General features: G+C 31.4%; 1 protein-coding gene across 3 annotated transcripts in view; it reads left to right on the forward strand.

Annotated features, from left to right (window-relative positions):
- Nucleotides 1–27,443, forward strand: part of LOC108913671 (eye-specific diacylglycerol kinase) — a 674,863-nt gene that overhangs the window by 42,823 nt on the left and 604,597 nt on the right. For 2 of the 3 annotated variants that reach the window (XR_002763331.1, XM_018719260.1), the window contains exon 2: nt 10,976–11,077. Coding sequence is in view for 2 of the 3 variants with exons in the window: in XM_018719260.1 (XP_018574776.1) it covers nt 10,976–11,077 (102 nt within the window). In the remaining variant the exon portion in view is untranslated. Of the gene's footprint in view, nt 1–870; nt 1,141–10,975; nt 11,078–27,443 lie in introns of those variants that run through there. The other variant, XM_018719268.1, reaches the window with a different exon arrangement.

Raw genomic sequence — 27,443 nt, forward strand, 5'->3', positions numbered from 1 at the left:
TATACACGTAAAAATTAATCCTTTTTCCGTTATTTGACGTTGAATACATCGATTCGAGTATTCCCCCCAAAACAAGTCCCCTTCCACTAACCATATTTCGCTTTGTATAGGACGTACACTTTTTAAAAACGATTTTCTTTGTTTATTTATAAGCTACATTTTTGTTCATTACACTTTAAATAAATGATAAACACTGATCATTACACTGATAAATAAAATGTGTAGTTTTTGAGTTATTCGCGAAAAATACTTTGAAAAAGTGTTTTTTTTTTCACTCAAAATACCAAGTTTTCAATCGTGAATAACAAAAAACTATTGATTTCTCGAAAAAATTCTTCGAAATATTTTTTGCTTGATTTGATGGCCCATCGATTTCCAGCGTTATTTTTGAAAAATAAATTCCACCCCCGAGAAGGGGTGTCAACTCCCAACAGAGTGGAAACGTCCATCGGCACTATGTCACTAATGTTCATTGACCTTTTCTCTAACTATCTGCCAAATTTCAAGTCGATCGGTTCAGTTTCAAAGAATTCGGAGGTGAAAACCTTCAGTCACTGTACTATATATTGGGATCCCGTACACGTTATTGCAATTTCAGTATGAAATGTAGATTTTGAAAGTTATTTTGTGTATGTAGACATACTAATGGTTTTACTGATGTTATATGCGGCATTGGCATGCACTGTGCCCTAAGAAACGTAAACGTTTTCATCTATGTCCACATCGTTTACTTTTTCCTTTTTCCGCTTGACGAGCACTAGGCATTACATACACGAGTTGTGTGTGGGCCAAGCAGTGCGCGCGCACTTTCAACAGCTGAGCGCCTCGCCAGCACGGGTACTTCGGATTAAAAGTGAATTTGTTGTTTGTTTATATAACTGTCATTTATTGGGTGCAAATTAAAAACGGAATTATAAACTCCGGACGCGATAATTTAACGGAAATATTTGTTATTAAAATTATGTTGTGTCTTCCGAGATGAATTGTCACTTATTTTGAGCTACTTTAAATTTCAATCCTGTTGGCAAAGAGTGCACGAAATGATGAGCAGTCTTCCGTTAAAGCTTGAATACAACGTGCCGGTTAAGGTGTTCACCGGATAGGCAGTGGCGTACATGTAAAGGCAATTTGGTAGTACAGGTAATATACGAGGAAGAGGTATTAGGTATATATTTCGCTTATCGTTCTAATTTGACTAATTAAGTTTTTTACTATAAATGGATAATCAGAATTAGGGATTTTCACATGTTGTTAGTGAGCAGAAAAACTACGCCACTAGTTTTTCTAATAAATGAATAGGCATTTAATTCCCTGTCATATTTCTAATAAAAAGGTCCATTATAATTTCTTCATAGAATAGATCATTTTCGAGTTACATTTTCTTTGTTTATGATTTTTGAACGATGGGCTGTTCTTGTTATTCGAGAAACGGCACATTTACTTTTGTATGGTCCCATTGTAACAGAATTTAAAATTATGCGTACCAATTTAGAAATGGCAGAATGCGTTGCATTTATGGTAAAGCAAATGGAAATGCAAATAGAGCTAAAAATTTGTATCAAGAAACCTTTTGCAAACCGAAGTGATAAACATAAACGCATATTTATTAAGATTTATCGACGTCTTGTAGAAAATTGACCTTTGACTATCAGCAGTGATCTGGGCATGCTAATATCATCAGAACACCATAATTGGAAGCATTTTAAGCTATGTGGTTGTTTACAGATGTGTGCACCTTTTCGAAAGATGCTATTTTAAATTATCATAATTATCGCAATAATTATGCAGATGAAAATCCCCACATGATAATTTAAAGTAGGAATCAGTATCAGTTTTCTGATTTCTTAATTGGTCCCGCTTTTCTGCCATTGAGACATAATGGCGATACTTACAGAGAATTTTTACAAAATCCAAAGAATGAACTCCTCGAAGATGTTCCAATTGTAGCCAAAGCGCGACGGAGCACCAGCTCATTTCAGCAAAGTTGCCAGTAATTGGATCAATGAATATTTTTTCATCCGGTGGGTTGGACGCCTACCTTTGTTGTACCTGTTCGATCTCCTTAGTTAAATCCGTTTGATTTATTTTTACGGGGTCATCTTAAATCTACTGATTATGAAACACTAGTAGAAAATGAAGCAGATTTAAGACAATGAATCATAAATGGATGTCAGTGAATCAGACCAATGCCAGGAATTTTGAAAATGTACGATAGTCGTTGCGGTGAAGGCTCCTCATTTTTGTTTTTTGTGATAATTAAAATATAGTTAACTTATACTGTTACAGATAGGTATGTTTGAAATATTTTATTAATTTTAAGTTGATAAAATTTATTTGGTATAAAAAATAAATAGTATCTCGGAAATACTGCACTTTAAAAATAAAATGTAAGACACCTTTGTTATAAATACGACTGGGAATTAAGTGCGCCCATAATTTTTTTTTTGAAAACCTTGTGGAGTAGTTTTTCTAAAGGTTTTAATTACCAGACTCCCCCAAATTTCCCCCACTATTTGCTAGATTGATATTGATTGATATTCATAATAATTTAATAATTTCCTCAAGCTTCATTCATTTATGTCAAACAGTTTCAGAGATACGAGTAATTTAAAAAAATTTAACGTCCTCTATCTTGGGAACCAATAACTTTAGGCTTTAGACTTTTGAGCGTAAAATGACCCAAGATATCACTCTTAAAAACTGTAGGGATTGAAGTTAAGTTAGGATAATTTTTATTACTGTCCTTATAAATGTATATAAATCAGTGTATTTAAGGTTTAGATCTGTTATATAGCATTTATTCGTGAAATATAAAAAGTTAATTTTTTTATTAATTACCTTTGAAATTTTATTTGGGCCACCAATGGCTGCAACTAGCTACGTGTTACAACTACAAATTGTGTTCAATTATTCAAATTCATCTACAACTATAAGTACTTGGTCTGAAACAATCATTCCTACGTAAATTTTTATTGACTGAGTTTATTTCGCCGAGATTATGAATCATAAGGAGACGTTAACAAAGCAACTTAATTCGCTGTAATATTTGCATTGTTAATAATAATGTTGCTGGTTTCGATTTATGCGCACTGTATAAAACTTTCGTGTTTGATGTAAATTTTGCGTGTGCACTTTGCCAGTTGAATATTTTCTAGCGAATTTGGCGAGAATGCAAAGTTTGCACTAAGAAAATATCGTGATTGTGATCATTTTCCATAAATCCCTAAATTTTTTTCACAAATCGGCTATAAATACAGCACATTAAAATACACAATGGTGAGGAAAAAATGTTATTAACAATTTGCGTCGTAAAAAGTGCGTTTTTTGTTTTTCTTCAAAGTAGTAAAAAAATAATACAAATTCGCAGAAAAATTGTAATTTGCTCGAAAGTTATAGACGATCTCAGATTATTAATAAGAAATTTGAATTTTTCTCCCTTCGTACTTTCGATTGAAAAAATTACTTGATTAATTGTCGTAATTATTGAAGTAAGCAAATTTAAATAGTGTCGCTATGTCGGTATACACTATGGGACACATATCTTAGTACCGATGGAACATTTTACTATATAAGAAATCTATCCTATACTTACCCAGTGGAAGTTGAATCTATTCATCTGACTGATTTCATTCAAATAACTGTGGTTTTAAGTTATTTTTATTGTTCACCTATGTTCAGCTGTTAACGTTGGTCCTCCTGACTTTGTCCTGGTTTTTGGGCCTTTAACCGTGAACGAAGATTATCAAGGGGCATAAAAGTTTTAACTAGAAATGATCCATGATCCTTCCCAATTATTAAAATAATATTATCTTTAACATAAAATACTGTGAGTTGAAACTGCTCAAAGTCCTCCTAATTCCTATATAACTGATTAATGTTACACCATTACATTGAAGTAGGAAATACATGAAAACTGCATTGTACCAAATTTGAAATCTATATCTCCAATAGTTCTTGAAGAACTCATCATAAACTGTATATCACTTCCAATGTTTAAAGGGTCATAAAGCCCTTATGAATCGCTTTGGGGAAAAAATTTTCTTTTTGTTTTTTTTTGTCAAATGAACCACTCGCAACGTCGTTGTTACATCTTGTTTTATTATTTTTTTACTGTTAAACTACTATTAAAACGATATTGATTCATAATTTAGATAAAAAGAATAATTTTGGTGGAATCAAGTTTCTTTAATTTTGTCTAGAATTGTGCTTGTAGTAATGTCAAATAATACTCGTAGAATGATTTTAAAGGTTTTACATTAGACCATTTAGAAAACAGTGTGACACTGAAAAAAAGAAGCATTTTTAACTTTTTGGAGTTCAACTTTCGCACTTCAGTGTCAAGAATCGCGGAATGGCGGAATTTCCTAGTAATTTATAACTACTGTGAACGGTAAACTGCAAAGAAGTATGTTGGTATGGTATACGTACGTGAATATACAGGATCTCGCAATATTCTGTGTATATGAATCTACCAACTATCCTTGGGATTAAAATAAGACGATTTATTTAATCTTATATCTGTCAAAGTTAGGTACTGGAGGGCATCTGTATTGGAAAATAGTTTTCTCCAAATAGCTGTAGACGATTTAAATAAAATTTGATATGACAGTATGTCTGTATAAATGTCAAATTTTGACGTAAACTGAAGTAATTGCATTTAGGTAGACGGAAAAAATGGTCTCACTCGAAATTTGTATTCGATGTTTTTTTTAGATTCTTCCTATTTTGTAATTTCTAGTCCAGACCTACAAACAAAGTCTGCATGGGTACAAATGTTTTTTAACAAATGCCTAATGCAAAAATGGAAATATTTGTCTGTGAACATGTTAAATATTAATGAAAAATGTTGTTTGCTTGCACTTGAATAAAAGTTTAAGGGTAGAAGTATATCCCTCAGAAAACATTATTCATTCAGTTTCAGAATTGTAAAGAATATATTCTAAAGTGAAGCTGCTATAGGAATTTCTGTAGACCAAACAAGTATTTTTGAATTTAAGAACAAGTAAATACGTTTGGGGAGGACATTTTTCAAGACTTAAGTGAGTTGAAAATAATGATGATGCTGGATTCTAGATCTAGATTACCATCATCGAGTTGATGCTAATCCAAATAGGTATTTTTTAAAATAATATGTATGTAACATATGTATTAATAATTTTATAATAGTGATAAAAAAACTGAAATTACTTTTGTGTGTAAAAAAAATAAAATTAGTAAATATAAAACTGCATGATAAAATGCAATATGTATAAAATAAAGAAGTAAAATTGATTTATCCAATAACGTAATGTAAAAATGAGCCAGGAAACCTATTTACTTGGAAAACATTATTTCTCCAGTTTTCTAAATTTGTACGTTTCATCACTCCATACACTTTTATTAAATATTTTTTTCTGGAGCTTTCAAGTAATGAATATTTTTTCATGTGATGTGATGTTTTCAATTTCAAGTTGTATAAAATTCTTCTCTATGAGTATAGTAGGTATACCGTTTTTTTTTAACCCAAAGTTTGAAGAATAACTGCAAAACCCGAAAATGGCGTCGACGGTAACCCTGAAAAGATATGTACATTTATGCTTATACTAGATATAAAATATACAGGGTGTGAACTTATGTCCAATATTTTTGCCACATGTCCATTATGTCAAAATGAAGTAAATACACGGATTCGTGTTGAGTAAAATGTAATTTTAAAATCTGACTTACTTCAACATTGCAAGGAGACACCTTTTGAGAACTGCTGATTTTTCATAAAAGTTGTTCGATGTACAATTACTTGCACACAAGCTTCAGCGCAACGTATCCAATTCGCTCGCACGCGTTGCTACATTGCCACGTCCTCTCAAATCGTATTACAAGCTTCGGCAATACGATGTCGCAGTTGGTCGATGTCACGAATTTCCGTTGAATACACAACACTTTTAACATATCCCCACAAAAAGAGGTCTAAAGAGGTGAGGTCTGGGGATCGGGGGCGCCATATAACTAATGTCCGCCACACAACAAGATGAGAAATATTTAATTGCTGTGCGATATTTCTGATGCTACGATGCGGATCTTCTTCGACGAGATCTAAAATCGTGGTGCGGGGGCACGTCGTTCAGGATATCTTGCATGGTACACTTGACAAGCTCTGTGGGCATTTTCGTTTGCTTCGCCATAAATTATGAGCATATCACAGATAATATTCGCATTTGCTAAATAAATGTGCCATTTTCACTAGAAAACTTGGAAATACGGCTTTAAATGTACTATCGAAAACAGCACAGCAATCACTACAATAATGTATTACAAACTGACTTTCGAATACAGTCCGGCTTCATAAGAAACCTAAAAACTCTTAAAAAGTGTTACATAATCTTTTGTAAGTACTCGCCGCTATAAAATACATGTATTTCAGCAGTTCCAAAACAGTTTTAAACACATTTTTAATTAGCTTTTTTCTCTATCAGCTTAAACTTCCGATACAAGTTTGTGACATCAGTTAATTCAGTTTTTGCTCCTTTTTCACTCCTTTAAATTTTTGACTTAAGTTCATTAACACCCTGTAGAATCACAGTACTCTGAATTTGCCCGGGTTTGTCTACACTAGTTGTTTGCGGGCAATGCGGGCAAATAATTGTGTATACAATTTTTTTTTTGCAATTTTACTTTATTTGTAACAGATCACATCTAACCGTATCTTATTATTAGAGTAAATGTTCCACAAGGGAATGCACAAACTTTAAGGGAAGGATTGTTCAAGTAAACCTAAGCAAGAAAAGTTTATATAAATCTTGATCTGGAAATATAAAGTTTCTGAGAAGTTTCTAGCATATAGTCTTATTGAAATATACCTATGCATATTTTGTTAAAACAAGACACTTACGGAAAAAGAATCATCTCGTTGAATTTTCGTATATTTTGGAACAAATTGCCTAATAATGAGTTGATTGGTTTCCTTATGGAGTACCATAAATATTATTTACACGGTATGATATGTGTAGACCCTCTGGCTTTAGCTATTACTACTGAGGTCTCCTGTGTATTATAAGTTTAATTAAACTTCCAGGATAAATATCGAAATTCAAGAATACTTGATACAGAATAGCTAAGCTCTTGCTTGTATCCTAAAATCCAAAGTTATATCGACTTTACACAAGGGAAGGCCTTTACAAATGCTGATACCTAAACAACATTAAAATAACATGTATGTTGATAAATAATTAATATTTCACATACCGACCTGGGAATTGAACTTGAAACACAAATATAAAGCGAGTTAGTTTTTTTCACGATTAGTCTGATGGGATCTGTAACACTACAGTTGAATGCATTATTTATTGTACCAGTTAAGTTGTGAATTTTACTGCACTGTTTGTAATACTCGTACAAATTGACGCAAATAATTGCTTTTCTGACTCAGACAGAGCTGCGCAAGATTAAGAAAGGACGCATTCAGCTGGAAGAAACGTTTCCCTTGTCGTGTCCAGTGCGCGTTTGTGGGCGGAGCTGTCTCAGACGCAAATTTATTTGTGTCAGTGTGTAACGTAGGAAACCCTAAAGAATCGGTATAAGAAAAACTAGAATAACTTTTTATTTTTTTAAATAAATAACATACATATTTTCAATTTTGGATGTGTACAATGTCGTAGCCTTAAACTCGGCTTTCTCCCGTTATGATCCTTTAAATGAATATTTCATCATCAATGGATTGTTCAAAGAGTTGCCAACAAAAGTCCAAACAATTTTGTTTCTGTTGTTCAGTCATCAAAGAGGGACAAATTTTGCTGCAACTCGATGCGTGCTCAATTTTTTTTCAAAATTTCATGACATGATCCATTTGAGATGCTAACCTTTTCTACGACTCATCTAATAGTCAATCGAAGATCTGCACACACTATGTCTTTGACTTTTTGAACGGGGGAGTTATCAGTTGAAGTCGAAGGCCGTCCTGGTCGAGAATCATATTCAATTGAGTGACGACCACTTTTAACTTGTGAAAACCATTCGTAACATTAAGTACATCCCAGAGCATCATGTCCGTAAGCTTGTTTCAAAAGTTGAAACGTTTCCGTGAAAATTTTCCCCAGCCTCACTTAAAATTTTACGTTACCTACCTGGTTATTCCAGAAAATCTCACATTTCAAAAATTGTCACTAACATTTAAATACGTTGCACTCAAATAACAATATCACGAAAACTAAATAAGGTATCAACAATCCAAGAACATGTGGTTACAGGGAAGATTATACGAAATACAATGCTGCCAACAGCATATCACTAAATACAGACCTCGTATTCAAACATTTAACAAACAAATAATAATATTAACTTTATGAAGCCCATGAAAATGTCTTTTATATCCAAATAATTACCGAGGCTAATTTTTATTCTTGTGGTATGTTAATATGAGTATTACAAATTGTTTCCTATTCGAATATATGCTATAGCAATAATTATATTTATTATAGCATCCATAAATGAAATAAAAACTACCATTTAAAGCAGCAGTAATATTAATTAAGAGTACAGCGCACAGTGCACCACGGCGTAATTTATGAGCTGAGGTCATGCTGTGCTCCATTCCCTTGCACTATGGAAGACTAAAAGGATTGCGGAGATATTATATCTGGGTTATAAAGAGGAATTGTATGCATATTTTTTGATATGGATTTAATTTTTAATTAAACTCCGTTTAGTGAGATTTTGGAGATAATTTCTTTCGTTAGAAATTTTTGTCTTATCTTGGGCAATAAGTTATTGTTGTTACAGATAATAAGTAATATGATTGACATGGAATAAAGTGGTTAAAGTATATTAAATATTTTCTTGACATTCGTTTATTTTAACTACATATACGAGTATATTTACATCAAATTAATAATAATAATTTGTTTATAATTCAACAGAAAAAATCCAGTTAATGAGTAGCAACAATATTGTTAAAGAACATACATTCGTACATACATTCATGTAGCGATGGACAATACTGAACAATACTGTCAGTGAAGAGTGATATGTTTTTTACTATATACTACTATATATTTACTTTAATAAGGCAAAAAACAGCGAGAACTTATTTAATATCTCATTATATAAAATTTGTACGACAAATGAACCATAGTGAATTTATATGGTATATATTAATTATTATTATATATAAATTTACAGTGTGGTTTCCTGTTAATAACTTAATCACATAAATACACACATATACATGTTTATTGTCTCGTAGAAGTTAACAATTCAAGACGTGTTCGTTTAAAAGTGTACATTAAATTCGTTTCTAGTATGTCAATAGAACAGTGTTGTTTTACAAATACTTATTTAAGTATTTATTAAATTATTATTTAAATTATTTGTAGAATAAATAATGCAACAACTTAACGATTCAAAAAAGGTAATTTTTTTATATATTCAGAACATTTCTTTTAAATTTTAGTACCTAATATTATGAGCCACATCAGTAATATTTTATTTTTATTATTAACTTACTAATTTGAATCAATGCAAACTGATAAAAATTACATTCGACCACGCTTAAAAAATTGTTCTATATACAGAGAATTCCATTTAAGAGTAGAACACCTTCATATTTTGTACACTTGTATTTGGGCGCAAAGTGATTCACCTCTCATAAGTCGAACCTAATTAGTTTCAATGAATTCAATTAATTGTAAAGGTATTACAATCTTAAGTGAGCACCCTGTATATAAATAATCTTTTAAATATTATTTAGTTTAAGCGTTATCAATGTCTCTGTTACAATTTATTTTCTATGTAATAATAACACAATACAAGTGTTGGTTACTGATCGGAATATCTATAGTGTGTATATGAATTAAAAAGCAATCTGACTCAGAAAAAAATACTGAAACAAATAAAGGGTGTTCCAAAAGAAACGCAGTGTTTCATGTGAGGAAAGTTGGCAAAGTTTTTACATGTTTTTAAAGGGTAGACATTGTCATTAAATATAACAACATTTTCGACTGAACAGTCAGTACGAGGCGGACATGTTTTTTTATTGTCTGCAACCGAACCTGTTTGTTCAAATTTGACAACTAATCTTTGCAAAGTTGTGTCATTCGGGAAATTCCTTCTACCGAAAATTCCACATAATTTGCGCACACTCTCAGTTACACACTCTCCGTAGTTGTAATGAATTTTCACAATCTTCACTTGCTCATTGTGTAGCGTTCCATTTTGTTTAACCGCAACATGTATACTACGACATGTGAAACTGTACAATACTGCCAACTTTTCGGAATGAAAATGGCGCACAATTCAAATCCATACATACTTCTATAAACCGTACAAAATCTCGAAGGACCACACAACTTTTGTAGGAAAATGAGATAAAAATATTTTTTTTCAAATATATTTATAGAATCGCTAAAGAAGTTTTGTTTTGCCTAAGTTTCCAGCAGTCAGAAACAATAGATTGTAAACCTTATGTGAGTATTATATCGGAATGCGCAAGCGCCTGACTGTGGGAAAGTGTTATGCATTACACTGCTACGCTTTGTTCCTGGAGCAGTCCAAAGCAGTTTCTAGCAGTTACAAGCATGCGCATTCCGTTATAATGCTTGTATGCGGTTCAAAATTCATTGTTTCGATTGGAAACTGTATCTAATTCACTAGAAACAAGGTTTTTTTCCGTGCAAAATAATTTGATATCCTTTGCATGCAAAATATCCGCTAATCCGCTATAATCTAATAAAAAGCGATATACCTACACCGTGACGTATGTGTGTAGATAAGGTTGCTTTTAATAGGAATACAGTAAAATCTCAAATAAGAAAATAGTAGGAATAACCGGGAATATGAGCGGAATACACCGAAGTAAATCGGAACAAATGGTAATTTTCCAATAAACCGGAATCAGTGTATATTTTGAGGGATAGTGGATTACCTCTCGGAACTATATTAATCAAATTCTATTGCCCCGTTTGTCATTGAATACATTTTCGCTAAAACTTGATGTCTCTTTTAGGATGAACGAGAAGAATAGTGCTCCCACCGGCATGTTTTGCGCCCTGGATCCGCACCCACCAGTCCGGTTAACGAGGCACCGTTGGTATGAATCATCACGAAGGTCAGTAAACGTATTCATTATCTGATGGTGGTATTGTTATACGAACTAACTCGATCGCTAATTAACGGGCTTCCTGTGCTGTATGTACTGTGCGGCTGGCAACGTTTTAAACGAACTAATTAATTATTTCTATATATCTATATATCTAAGTCTCCGTGCAACTAGGCGTTTTGCTTTCCATCCAGTTGTCAATATGATTCCTATAAATAATACAGTAACCAATGTACTTTAAGGTATCTACATTGTTTCATATCTGTGTAATTTTAAATTAAATTGCAGTTTTCAATGAAACATTAAAAAAACTGAAACTTTTTTTTAGTTTATCCTCAGTACAATCACAAATTTCATATAATTTCCCTTTTGTTTAATTATTGTTTCTCTTTAACAGTGATATGCACTACCAATTAAGTAAACTTTGCTAGTTGTGCTTTAAACTTATTTTCTACATTACATGCTTCTTTTCTTTCCGATTCCCTAATTTGCCTTCTTCCGTCATATCAGATTCCACTTTCCGCAAATAATTTCTTGTATGCAAGCGCCTCCAGAAGTATCTTTGTGGTTTATTGTATCGTGTCTCTGTAACTGATGACCTAATGACTACACTTCTTATATTTTCTTTCTTAATGGCTGTTTCATGTAAGTATTCACATGTAGATACCTTAGTCAATTGTCCTTATGGTTCACCAATCATCCCATCACGTGACTCATTCACATATCTGGTATGATACTTCTTATTAGTTTGTTAACTCTGTCTGTATCCCAGGTCGGCCTTTCAATTACGCAGTGTTAGATGCTGTTGGGAATCTCATTTATACAAGAAATTTAAACAACTAACGAAATAACACAACATTCAATCGATTAACTTTGAACATACTTGTTGGCCATCATCGCTTATTTTATAACAAGATTTGAACGTTATAAGGATTCATCTAATTTAAGTTAGAAAGCACAAGGACACCTAGGGAATCACCGTCGAGGTTTATTAAAAAATCATTAGTTTCTCTTCTGCTTTCGTTTGTGTTGTGCATCGTTCTGGGTGAAATTTTAAGAAGAAAAATGACCAACGAAGCTGAGACCAAGTCTGAGCAAGACATGCTGCAAGTTCCCCAGGAAGTAGTTGGCAATGGTGAGGAAGATTTTGATGAAGCCGACGAGGATGAAGAACGGTTAGATTTTTTATTGTGTAAAATATATACTTGTACCTACCTTGTAATTTTTAAGCTAGAGTTTAAAATAAAATAGTAGAGTTAACATTATTAACCATTAGAAAGTCCTATGTACATTTTCTTAGAAAACTTGCGTGATGTATAGGTCTTATAGTGCATAATACCCATTTAAAAAATAAACTGAATTTAAAATACCATATTCAAAATTCAGCTTCTAAAATATTTTCCTGAAATTGGATGTTTCCTTTGAGAATTCTCCTTAACATCCATAAAAATTAAATATTAAAGGGTTATAGAGTTGGAACAATTTTATTTAATGCACAGGGTGTCTCAATTTATAGGAGTACAGCCCATTGATACTGTAAATAACTATCTAAGAATCATATTGGGAAATTATATATATTTTAAAATTTTTTCAAGAAAAAAGAATGTAGACAGATCTATTAATTTATAGATTTGATATACAAATTAAAGAATGTAGTTTCTGATAAATTCTCATTTATAATTATTTAATTGTTTCTGGATTAATGCCAGAAAAAGTAAAATTTTTTAGTTTTGTAGATGTTAAATTTTATTGTAACTTTGTTACAATAAAATATTTGTTTGTTTAAAGATATAGGGAAGGTAAAATTGTAGAGATGAAGTACCGACTCTGTTTACTTTTTGTATTTTAAATATTTTGATAGAACATTTCCTTGTTATTTTAGAGATATAAGGTTTGTAGGTCTGTCTGTATCAAGGGTGATATGATCATAAGTATGTGCATACGAGTGATATGCTAGGTAGACATTATTGTTGGTTGCTAGGTAAAAAGCAAACTTTTGTCTAGAGCTATTAAATCTAATGTGTCTATAATTATTAGGTATAAGCAGAATAGATAGATAAAAATATACTGGGTTTGTCATTAGAAAAAGCAAAATTGATACTTCTTTGGAATGTGACACCTATTTTTTCTTTTTTTTTTTTGATAAAAGAAATGAATACCTTGTGAAAATTTACTGAAATATTTCACCTTTCCCATAATCTCTAAGAGATCGAAGTTACATTCAAATCTAACATTTTCGCTTGATAACTCTGTACAATTAATCTTTAATAACATAGCCCCATAAAAAAAGTTTTTGCAAAAGTTGATATATGCCGGTTGTAAACAACACTGTCTCGTGAGTCATATTTTTTTTGTTTTAAATCAACTGTTTTGCTCGTAAATATATTAATAAATACCCGCTCTAGTAATATTCATAATAATTTTAAAGTCGTAATGGATTTCTGATGTGTTGTTTGCATTTAAATCGAAAATCATTATCCTCGCTGTCAGTTCCGTGCCAAATAATAAATAAGGAACTCAATAATGCACAGGGCTGACACTAACTTCCAATATTAATGAATTTTAATAAAAATCAAGCAATTCCTCCTAGCTTTGATTAACACTACACGAAAAATAATGCTTTGCAATTAGTTTACTGTATTGCTCTGGTTCTCTTTTTTGTACTGTACTGTTACAATTATAGTTACAAAAAAGTGTATTACAATTACTGCAGAAAAATTTAAAAGTATCTACTGTCCTACAAGTTATGAAATTTATATCTACATATGTGTTTGTATTAGAGTTATTGTATACAGGTGTAAGTATAGGTCATATTTATACGGAGACTACCTTCGACCTTTACAGACACATCATAATGTTTTTTACGTTTTATCATATTCCGCCCTGAAAATTGATTTTTGTACTGTTTTTCACTGTACATGTTTTTTCATAATATCAAACAAAAATTTAACATTTAAGATACAAACGCGCCATACCATCATTAAATATTGAAATAGATAACTTATACCACATAAATACACTTCACCAAATAATACTTTAATTTTACTAAAAATCAAACTTAATAAACTATGCACAATACATTTTTTTTTTCATTTTTTATTAGGGACATTTCATAAAGCAACTACTATAATTGTTTTTAAACATAAATTTATTATATTGGTAATTATTAGTAACGTATAGGTACTCGTCCACATATTAATATTAATTAATATTTAATGAATCATGCAGAATATTTAATAATATAATATTTTAAATATAATTTGTTATAATGTGTAACATACATTGTATTAGTCAAATTTTATATATAAATCGTAAATAATCAAATTTGACAAAAACTGCAATTTGTTGGTAATAATTTCACAATAATCAATATGTACGTCGATTTTGAACAAAATTTGAGCCTGTCCTTATTTTCATAATAGTAGTTTTTCCATATCTTAACACACTTAAAAACTGCAATTTGTAGTTTCCAAATAAGCAAGTTTTTAGAGTATATAACAAAGTATATTTGAATTTTATTATGTTATTGTTTGGACTATATAAATCGGACATCCTGTATAAAAGGATTCAGTGTATTATATTATGTGCCCAAATTGTTATGTTTTAGATGCATAGAGGTACAATATAATTAATAATGCATTAGCATTATTACTTGCTAAGCTTATATGCGATTCCGAATGATTGATTATTTTTATTTATCTAGATTGCTTTATCTGGCAAAAATTGGCCGCCGCGTTCATTTTGACGAAACAATGAGTGACAAGTGAGTTATTGGGATTTATTTAAATTAGTATTTTAATTTGTTTTGCGCTTACCGTCAGTTGGTTGGTAGAACTGTAGTAGCTTTTCAACAGCAAGCTTAAACGAAATGCCCTATATGACGCTGAACCGATTCAATTTCGGTAGCATGCCGCTTTTTATTTCCGCTTAAAATTTTATTAGGCTTTTAACTGGACATTGGAGAGAAGTACTAAAACGTTTCATTTTATTTCAACTAAATAAACCTACACTCCAGAAAGGAATACAGTAAGTCCTATTTCTTTTTGAATTGTTTAAATTTAAAGTGGGTACAATATTATATTATGTAACTCAAATTGAAATAAAATTTCTCAAGTATCTTCTTAAGAATCTTATACAGGGTGATAAAATGAGACCTCGTCCTTTGGTGAATTTTAAGGGGAGACTTTCCCATAAAGTTTTTATCTTCGTTAAAGAGATACAGGGTGTTAAATTTCAAAAAATATGTTTAATTTTTTTAAATAATTTAAAAACTAGTGAGTGAAATAATTTGAAATTGGGTACATGTATTTATATAAACATTGTCTAAAATCTGAGGGTTATTCCTAAAAGTTACAGGCTCCAGTTGCGGAGATACAGGGTGGCATATTTTTCTAAATAAAATAGTACGCCACTGCTTTACGGTAACAACCATGATATTTTCGGATTTGTCTTTCAATTTTCTACAAATTACTACTCTCTTATGTTTTTCGAAAAAAGTTTGATTTTCGAGTAAAATTTAAAAAACTAACTAAGAACACACTTCGATATTCGAATATAATGCTTTTTAAAATTACGTAGTGGGCTGCGATGGCACTTTGATATTCTGAGCAGTTAGAAGAAATAATAAATAATGCGTTTCATTAGATTCAAGCAACAATAAATTTCGAACAAATTACATTTTCGTTACTAAAAAGATGTCGAGCCCGTGTTCGTGGAAATGGAGGTATTTTTGAGTATTTACTCAAATATAATTTCTTTATTCGAATACATAACTGAATGATTAGTGCTTGTCATGTCATTTAAGTAAAAGTGTCTTCAGTTGGTTTTTTAACAAAACATAAGAGAGTAGTAATTTGTAGAAAATTGTAAGACGAATCCGAAAATATCATGGTTGGTACCGTTAACTAGTAGCGTACTAGTAGCGTAGTAGCGTTCATTTAGAAAAATATACCACCGATTACGAGAGTAAACTTTTATGTAAGGCCAAAGAAAGAAATCTATAGGAGTGAGATCCGGAAATCTAGTAGGCCATTTAACATCTTTATCGAATGTTCTTCATCTCTTGCTCTTCTGGATTTAAAAACTCTTTTCTTTTGAAAACTTCCTGCTGCCGCCAAATTTCTGGCTAACTTTCCGAAAATTTTATTTGATGGAAGTAGTCACTGTGGAAAACGATGTTGATATAAACGCCTGGCAGCTTTAGCGTTCTTTCGGCACTCTCCATAAATCTAGTTTTTCTTGGTTACTGTAAGTATTCATGTTATAATTATAGATAGAATATTTAGGTACAAAATGTCAATTATTCTGACAAATCGTTATCTAGAAACGTTAAAATTCAGTTGTTTCCGCAGCTGGATATCATTTTTCAGAATAAAGCTACTGAAAGTAGGATTCATCTTTTTTGCTGTTCTAGCAATATTTCTAATGAAACTATTACCTTATACAGGGTGTCTCATAATTAGCTGCCAATCGCGTTGTGATAAATGAATGAAATTTGGTATACACAGCTAAATTTTGATGAGCAATTTGATGGACTAATCCATTTATTTCCACAAGGTCCATTGGGGTGGGTACGGGGGGGCCCCTGGTACTTTGCGTGTGTAACTTTTTCATCTTTGACTTTTTAACAAATTGGACAGCAAATTCCGTTTTCCCGAACTGTTTTACGTTAAAAAGGTACTCTTGTTTCAAATCGTTATCTTTAACGGTTTCTGAGAAAATCGCTCTTGAATTAATCCCACTTTGGTCAATTTCATAGTAATTTAAACAAAAAAAAATAATAATAATTTTCCTTTCCTCTCTTTTCCATTTAAAGGATTAATTTTTATTTAATTTAATTTTTTATTATTATTTTTTTATTAAAATTAGATTAAATTTAAACAAAAAAATTTTTTTTGTTTAAATTACTATGAAATTGACCAAAGTGGGATTAATTCAAGAGCGATTTTCTCAGAAACCGTTAAAGATAACGATTTGAAACAAGAGTACCTTTTTAACGTAAAACAGTTCGGGAAAACGGAATTTGCTGTCCAATTTGTTAAAAAGTCAAAGATGAAAAAGTTACACACGCAAAGTACCAAGGGCCCCCCCGTACCCACCCCAATGGACCTTGTGGAAATAAATGGATTAGTCCATCAAATTGCTCATCAAAATTTAGCTGTGTATACCAAATTTCATTCATTTATCACAACGCGATTGAGAGATATTGCAAAAAAATGATTTCCATTCCTCCCTCTTCAATGGGTCCCTGTGCCCTTAGGAAGCATTTCCGGACCCATGTTCATATGAACTTTTTTACTTAGTTTTGATCATAGAATCGGCCTGTTCAGGGTTGGCAGCTAATTATGAGACACCCTGTATAGTTGAACGCAGAAAACAAAATATCTTTCAGAATTGATAAAAAATGTGCCAAAAGTGTGCCATTTGAACAAAAACAGTTGACTATATCAATTTTGACATATGTTACCATGAAGACGATCTAATAATGTCATTTAATAGAGTGAGCGGCAATTTAAAAATATATAGGGTTTGTGAGAGCTATTTGTTAAAATAAAAGAGATACGTGGCCGCGAATACCAAACTGTATCACCCGGTATACTATTTTTACTAATGGTGGCGAAGCATCAACTACTTCACATTTCAGTAAACCCACTAACCGCGTTATTATACAATAAATAACATATACATGTTTGCCTCTGATATGAAGCTTCTCATCGATCAATTTATTCGATACGTATCTAACGGCACCCTAATGCCTGCCCTGTGGACTTGGTGTGCTGATGAACAATTCAGGTTTTTTGCCGAGGGACGTTAGCTGTGTATTTCATTGTGGTTTGTGCGTGTGTTAGTGAGTTTGACACTTTGCTTAGTTGAGTGTATGGCCCACGTTTTTATAGCAATCAGTATCATTCTGTATCGTGAGAATAGAACGGCACAAGGCTTGACACAGATTTACCCTATTTCTACTACTACAACGTTTACTAGCATAAAATAGATTACTACTGTTTAATTATTTGATTGTCACAAAGTTTCCGATGTCTACTTATTACTGACGAATTATTTGATGTTAGTAGACAGCTACTATATCTGTAACTAATATCTAGACCATGGTGGTGAATTTAAATAGACTCAATTTAATATGAAATGCTAGCAAGTATGAGCAAAAACCATAAAAAATTTTAAATCAGAATAAAATGTTACATTCAGAAATGGTGCCAGTTACCATTTTTTACAGAACCGTACTATTTTATTTGTCGAATTAATTGGACCGCCTAATAATACTTATTACTGAGATATAGCGGCAAACTGTCTAGTCATAAATCACACCAGTTCGCCTTCAAGATATTAAAAAATATAATAATTTTTGGAAGACATTCTTCATACTAAAGTGTTCAAGCGCCTTTGTTAGATGTAAGTATCGAAATTTCTGCTTCCTCTACTACACATAAAATTTAGACTAATGAAACAATTCGTGAAGGCTGTGGACAAAGTGACGGGTATATCCGATGTATCTCAAATTCGTAAAATGTTACGTGGTGAGATTTTGTACTGAAAATAAATGGAACTGAGATGGCAAAGCTGCAAAAACTTAACAGAAAACATCACAAAATATATTTAAAATAATGGAAAAAAGTATTAGATTAAGTGAGATTAATAGGGGACTATTATTACTATTACACTTGAATGTTGAAAAGAAAATATACGGTTAGAGGTAAAAAGAGAAAGAGAAATCCACTACATCGACTTTTTGATGGCGAAGGAAGCTCATTAGAATTGAAAGCGTTAATAAAAAAACAACCGATGAACGCGACGCCGGCACCGCCAATATCATTTTACCTCGGGTGTCGAATGCGGCTAACTCCAAGAATGTACCGTAGGGGTCTTCTTGGCATTCTATTTCAACAAATGTCGTACGAACTGTAATAGGAATAATGTTTGACACATGTAGTGAATAAACTCCTGTTGGATGTACATTTAAGTAAATAAATAAATAAATTTAGGATTTGTCGTAATAGCAACCGCTTCTTTTAAATTCAATTTCGAACTGCTGAAAGTCGTTAAAACGTCTGCCAATTCAAATGTTATTAGTAATGCACATTTCATTGGGTGATAAATTCTGCAGATCGCAATTTAAGTTTAGCGAATAATTGAATCTCGCTTCAAGTGAAATAATTTAAAAGCCATCTATTGTTTGAGTTAAAACTAAAAACGCCAAGACAATTCCAAATTAATTGCAAATTGATTTAACGGTTCTGAATGCCGTTTTTCATTACATTGTTCCTCGATTTCACATTTATTTTGTAATAGGTATACTGAAATACTGAAATTATTTCAGCTGCTGTAAAATGTAATTAATTCTATGTCCGGCTGCCTATATTCTTTTATTTCTGAGTGGTTTTACCAAAACTGTGTGATTTTATTATAATAGAAGCTTTATACTGGTTGGTTGGTAATAATTGGGCCATAGAAGTATAGATTTTAGGCATAAAAATAATGAAATTTAGCTAAATATGCCTTAACAAAATATTGTTCATTTAAGAGACAGGTACAGGATGTAAAAGATTGATTTTAGATCTATTATTTCTTTCACAAAGGAGAGACTTTTGGTCAGTAAGACAATACCAACAACTTACCACTATTTCAGCCAATTTTCATAAGGACAGTGCGGGGTCCTTTTACAGTTTAACAGAAAATAACTTAAAAACTCTGAATAGGGGGTTCTTGTTGGTGGGAAATCCGAATCTGAAACCAGTACCCAGATTTCTGGTATCGAAGAATATTGTTTGACTGCATTTGATACAACTTGTTTGAATTACCTTAATAAAGAGTAAAAAGATACGCTTACTTTGTGGATATGCCTCGTATATTTAAAATTTGAACAACTCTCCTGGTACTTAGAACACCTTTTGAATTCTATATATAATGATTTGACGCCTTTATTTAATATTCCTTACTTTCCTCGTCTGAAAGAATTATGTGAGACATTTGCGCCCTTGTCTAATTTCTCGAAACAATTAACAGGGCCTACAAATCACTGACCCAACAGGCGCAAAAAGCAGAGCGCTGTCTCTAGGCAACAAAGACGTCAGAAATTCAAGCTGAGGGCTTACGTTGCTTTAAATGTTTATCTTTTTCAACTCATATAGCTTAAAGGTGTAGAATACTTGTATTTGACTTCTGTTTCAAAGTTTTTCTTTTAGAAAACAAAAAATATCCTGAATTAATTTCGTAATTCAAAGTACTTCGTTGAATGTTGATGATACAATTCTGAATATGAATTTTTAGTAATTAAGTACAGAATAACACATTTTTAATAGACAAATTTATTCGATCATATTTTTAAATTTTAACAGTAATCGTTATTACAGTTTTCATATACATCCTCTGTTGTTTTTGCCATAAAACACGCCCAAAGCATGCATTAATTTTGCCCTTTACTTATTTCGTAATTTTTACGCAAATTTCCGTGGGACCAATTTTATGCCTGGCTGTTTTTTAATGTACGGTAGACCCTTGTCTGCGACTGCTGAAACTACAATATTCGCGCTTCCTCAGAAATGCAAAGTTGGCACATCTAGTCGAAATCAGAAGGGGGATACGATTTGAATTTCTCTTGTGACTATAAGGGCGTTTATCGTTGATGACGGTAATTCACATGAAATTTTTTTCGAGAGCTATCTGGAATACCGAACATAGGTGTCATGAATATAAGATACAAGAATTGAAGGGCTTCAGCTAACTAATAGTGTGGTTTCCCGTATTTCCGAAAACTTTCGTATAAAAAAATTGTTACACGTGTTACGTTATTTTTAATATTTTATTTTCCATTTAAAAAGACTTATTTTTATTATACAGTATGCCTCGGAAATAAATATCAATAATAAATTATTAAATTATTATTGCTTTTGATGAGATAAATTCGTGGTTAATACGTTAATACGAAGGCATATTTCTGAGACGCCCTGTATATTGATAACACTATAAAAGAATTTAGTTGTCACTTATTGCACATACCAACATTCTATCAGATTTAATGAATGAACTTTTTTGTATGTAAAGAAGGACGATGTGGATGCTTGATGAGCTGTTATATTGAAACGTTTCCTTGCAAAATAAATTAGGTGTAAAATTTTATTAGGGAGGAAGTAGTGAAGAGGAATAATCGTGAAATTAATGCAGACAAACGAGAAGTTATATATACTCAGTGGGTTGAAATGCTTTCGAGGGATTATAAATTCACTTTATGTTAAGTAGTCACTAATCCTTTTCATTTTATGTACATGGGTAGCGAGTATGCGTTTTAATGCTCTTATTTGAACACAAATTTGTGTCTTATGGTTATTAAAATTTAGATAACAAAAATAGTATCTGTAAAATATATAAAAAGTTTAATGGCAAATTGGCAAATTAACAAAAAATAGCTCATACAAGCTTATTTTGCAGTTTATTCTTTTTTGCGGTACAGGGTCTTAAAAATTAATGAATGAAAGTGACACGATATCAGGGTTCGATCGATATGTATCACGATGTATATCACGATATATGTATATCATGATATTTAAATTCTGATATACAGGGCGATACACTTTTTATAATTATGACTTTAACCATCGATAGATCTCGTCAAAATAACGTCTTTTGAAGTTGTTCCAAAGGCTTCCTTTTAGAGATATATGCTCTTGAAAAAAATATTTTTTTGTGGTTTTTATTTACTTTTTCTTAAACTATGAGTCATTTGTTTTATATTTAGTATGAAGTGTACGAATGAAAAGCTCTATCGATTTTATAAATTATTGTAAAAATAGATCAATCATAGGCTTCCATAAGGGGCTCTGATAACCCCTATTTTTAATATAATTTCTACGCCACCGGAAATTTTTCAAAATCAATATATTTTTCTACATTGCGGTTTATTCTACAGCAAAAAGGTCTTTTACTATTTTTAAATGAAATGCTTGGTTTTTGAGAAAAATGGCTTCTTATGGTTTCATAACATGTGAAATGGTTTTTTAAATGAAGAAGATTTAACGACGACTTACCATTACTTCTAAGGAGATATATGTGAATTCAGATGGATTGCGCTCCGGCTCATTATGGTTTCAAATTAGGTAAAACCTGGCACCGGTCCCATTGTTTGGCCGCCACGATCGCCAGATCTAAATCCCATGGATTATTTCGTTTGGGGATTTATTAAAGAAAAGGTATATAGTTCACCAGTCTGTACTGTTGAAGGATTAAGAAGGATTGAAAATAATTGAATCGGAAACAATCATTAAACCTTCTTTTATCAGTTCTAAGAGGCGGGTTATAAATTTTTTATCATTTGATGGTAAAAAATATTGTGTTATTACACTTAGGTCCTTTTACTACTAAATGGAACAAACAGACTCATTAGATCTCAGAACTTAAGATTTATTGAAAAATTAACGAAATATTATAGGTACATAGTAATGTAAGAAAAAACGACAAGCAATACCCTTATACGTCTATTTTGTACGTATCTTGTTTGTTCTAACTTTAGTTTCTGGATTTTCTATCAAATTTTGATAAAACGTTACATTTTCTTCATCAACCCACTTAATAAGCTTCTTAAGGTGTTCTATTTTTGTGTCCAGAATGGAAACACAGTTATTTCCATAAGCTGATGTGGCAAGCATTGAAATATTATGCAGCTTGTATGATAGATACAGCTTTAAATGACACTAGTCCATTGATTGCTTCAGACGATTTAATATAGCCATGTTTCTTGTGAATAATGTGATGCATTTTATTGATACAGAAGCTTGTTTTATTACATCATTGCTTAGCTTTTCTCTGGGATTCTTCGGCGGTCACATTTTTTTTATAAAATTTTGTCCACCAATCTTTAAAATTTAAATTTTAAAAGGAACTAAGTGCACGCCCAAAGTCTTTTAAAAATATACAGATTTTAAATTGGATAATATTATTCATATGCATTTTTAACACATCGAGTTTTACGAGTAACTCATGTAATTTGGTCTGAAGAACTCAGAAAGTCGATAAAACTTCAAATGGCTGATTTGATTGTAAACCGATTCAATTGCAAAACTCTTAAAAAATTATTAAATTATTATTATTATTAAAGGTTCGAGGACATTTCGAATATTTGTTGTAATACTTTTTCTTTTGTTCTCTATTGTTAATTGTTATTTCTGTTTGTTTCTCAATATTAAATATTTTATTCTGTATTAGGTACTTCAAAAACTCAATCATTTCACACGTAATGAATCAATAAGAAGCCCTTTTTCTTAAAAACCAAGCATTTCATTTAAAAATAGTAAGAGGCCTTTTTGCTGTAGAATAAACAGAGTGTAAAAAAATATATTCATTTTGAAAATTTTCCAGTGCCGTAGAAATTATATTAAAAATAGGGCTTATCAGAGCCCCTTACGGACGCCTATGATTAATATATTTTCACAATAATTTGTAAAATCGATAGAGCTTTTCATTCGTAAACTTCATACTAAATATAAAACAAATGGCTTTCATAGTTTGAGAAAAAGTAAATAAAAACCACAAAAAAAATATTTTTTCAAGAGCTTATATCTCTAAAAGGAAGCCTTTGGAAGAAAAAGTGTATTCTTCAAAATAACATTATTTTGACGAGATCTATCGATGGTTAAAGTCCTAATCATAAAAAGTGAATCACCCTGTATATCATGGATATGTAAAATTTGTGAGACGGTTAAAACATGTAGTTATTCTCATTAAAAATAATTGCACGACTACAAATTAGGTGGAGTAAAAGCATCTAAACTTGTTTTTTTATTTAAATATCTCTATTAACGAACTATTTCCAATGAATGCAAGTCGGACTGGATTTGGGAGGTGACGACTGCTACAGAAACTAAAGCTACTGATGTATATTCGTCTGATGATGAACCACTAATTAGTGAAGTGAAATCATTTTAAGTTGATTACCATTTTCAAATTTTATTTGTGTAATGGATTTATACTATTATCGACCTTAGCTCAGTTTTTATTATTTTGTGATCGTTTTTATTAGAATATTATATTCTTTTCTAAACAAAAAAGTACAGTAGCAATATATTCTTATTATTTATCAGTTTTTTACTTCAGCAAAAAAGACAATCGTTACAAAACAAATATCAAAATTTGATATATATCCGATAAGATGATATTTATATAAATACCATGATATTTTAGAACCCTGCAAGATATGACTTATAAGGTACGAAACATTCTCATTTATCTTAAAATTGATGCGTTCTATTAATAAGCAACGACAGTACCTAAATTTTCGTATAGTCAGTAATGCTCCCTTATAATCAATGTGAAGTACCATGACGAAAAAGCGTTAGAAATTAAATCCACCAAATCTGCTCTTAAAATATAACATGCATGTGTGTTTGTAGTAACGACACAAGCTATTTGGAAGGGATAATAAAAAAAAAACAACAGCAATTTTTTTATTGACGTTTTACTCTCGATCGAGAGCTTTCTCAAAAAATTTTTAATTCAATTTAGTAAAGGCATAACTTTAGTAAGAAGATGAAGTTTATACTGAAATGCCTCCATACAGCCCTCAACAAATTTGAAATAATTTTTTCTCTGAAACAACGTATCACGTTTACTTTCTTCTCAGAATCTCCACCAAAAATATGACAGAAAACAAAAGACTGCTTCGAAAGTTCACAGAGACCTCTGTGTTTTATATAAAGAAGAACATATATTCATTTTCAGCCATTCTAGAATCCTTTCCCTTATATCAAATTTCATTGAAGTATATTAAAAACTCGACAATTTTTTGTAAATAAAATTGTTCCAAGACAACTTGATCTAAATCTCTTTATTTTCATCCAAGGATGCTATATTTGAAGAATGGCCCCCTAGTTTCTGGTATAGAAAATATAACTCATTACTATCGTGAATGATTGGGGCGAGTTTACCAGATTAATATTATTTTTATGAGGATACAAGTAGTAACTTACAATTAATAAATTAAAGCCTTGAGAACGTGCTTTCTAAATTCCCCTCGGTGAATCAATGTTGTTTACTTTAAATTAACGCTTAAAATTAGGTCGTTGGGTAACGAATAAAAATGCTATATTCGAGTTGGAAAAATATTGTCTTTACATCAGACATAAAAATGAATGCCTGCATTGGCATTAAGGAAATCTAAAGCTTTATGCCTTCTCATCTTCTGCCACAGAGGTAGAAATCTTTATATAGCATATCTAAACCTTTTATGTTTTGTAGTTTTCAATAAGGTAAAGCTTTATAATGAAAAGCAACAATTTGCAAATACTTTGAGAAAACATTTTAAAACAATATTTTGGGCTTTGGAAAGACATATGCAAATTAGATCCACACCCACCCCTAGGAGGGGCCTAAGACCAAATAACGGATGTTAGTGCAATACAATGTAAAAAGCCGTAGGCACATTTTATACTACGGAATATATAAACGTAGGTTGATAGATAACATATAAAAAAATATAATATAACGCATCCCTCAAAAAGTTGAAAACTACCTACAGACCAGAATCCGACTAACATCTTTAAGTCAAACATTTCTCTATTCAATATTTTTGTCTGAATTTTGTTACCCGAGCTTTTTGGGCCACTGATTGCGAATCTGAAATCCGAATCCGAAAATTTCTGAATACAAAATGACAGATGGAATAAGTAAGGATTCATATAACCGCAGCCTTTTGCAATACAAAGTGCGAAGTGCAATGTCATATTATGTCAAATGACTATGAAGTAAAGAGTAATACCTACATCATTCTCATTACACTGTCATCAACTGAAGGTGGCAGCTGTCTCAACAGTAATATTTGATAGTTTTGAACATAGGCTATCAATATGTACTGTCCAGTTTCGACTAGAATCTAGAGTAACACCCAAATACTTTACATCCGATTTGGGTTGGATTTTACTAGAAGTAAATGGTAGGTGTTGAATTTTGGAAATATTTAGCTTCAATTTATTCGCTGAAAACCAATTTTTCACCGCAATCAAACTACCTCCTACTATTTTGACCGGTAAATCGTTGATGTATATCAGGAAAAGCACAGGACCTAGTACTGACCCTTGAGGTACACCCTTACATATAGGAAATACGGAAGATTATGTGCTCTATATACTGACATATTGCTGCTTGCCTGTTAAATAAGATTGAAAAAGTTGTAATTCATTATTACGAATATCGTAATATTCAAGTTTTGCAAGTAAAATATCGACATTAATGCAATCAAAGGCCTTCGAAAGATCACAAAAAGAAGAATAAGTACAACATTATTATCAAAACCATCAACGTCTTCGTCAATAACTGCCAGAAGAGCTTTGATGGCAGAAAAGCCCTTTCTGAAAGCAAATTGTAAAAGTGACAATATAGATTTAACTTCCAAATAAGCAAGTAGTTTTTCTTTTATAAGAATTTCAAATATTTTCGGAAAACTATAACTATGGAACGAAAATTATCCAATGAGTCAATGTATTCTTTTTTGTACACAGAAAGAACATTTGTTATTTTTAAACAATCAGCCCTCTTCAATACATTTATTAAATAGAAAGAAATGCGTTATGAATGTTTAAAAAATCGATTCATTTGAGTAAAAATAGGTAAATGTCTCAAATTAAGAAAAAGATAATATAAATTCGGATTCTCTGGTTCAAAACATTTTTTGCGGGGCTGTTATTTATAAATGTATTTCAAAACATGTTAGACAAATAGACAGTCAATAACTTGATATCAACTTACTTATAGGTGTAGTTTTTTTTCTAAAAATATGCATTTAAAATTATGTTGTAACTTTCAGACAATCTCTCGGGCAGAGAGATTGATTTGTTTACTTTTTAATTATATAAATAAAAGTGTTAAACATTCTGGAATGCATGAATTATTGTTTACATACATCTATAACATAAACTGTTTGGATAAATTGTAATTATGATTTTCAAGTTACACTTACTGTTAATAAAGCTTAACTTGTGCCAATAATTGCATAACTAAATCAGTCCCTTGCTGGCTTTGTATTGAAAATACCAAATGCATGTGCCGTATTGTGTGCTGAAATTTAATTATTGGCCTTTGTTTTTCACATTTTCATTTCGACGCATGAATACATGTCATCCCTGAAGAATTTGCCAAACCAAATACATCCGATACCAATTAACTTTGTATTATGAAATTACAGTGTATAAATTAAGGAAATGTGGAGTTGATATGTAAAGCTATTTCATTAAATGGGGACAAATCTAATTTTTTAAATTAAATTATGACTGTTGTTTCACAGGCTGTTTTAATACTTTACTGGATCCATACTCAGAATGCGGTTTGCATATTATTAGAATGTAAACATAGGGATTATACCTATACAGGATGTCCT

The sequence above is a fragment of the Anoplophora glabripennis genome, unplaced genomic scaffold (assembly GCF_000390285.2).
Source record: "Anoplophora glabripennis isolate ALB-LARVAE unplaced genomic scaffold, Agla_2.0 scaffold34, whole genome shotgun sequence".
NCBI classification, from domain to species: domain Eukaryota; kingdom Metazoa; phylum Arthropoda; class Insecta; order Coleoptera; family Cerambycidae; genus Anoplophora; species Anoplophora glabripennis.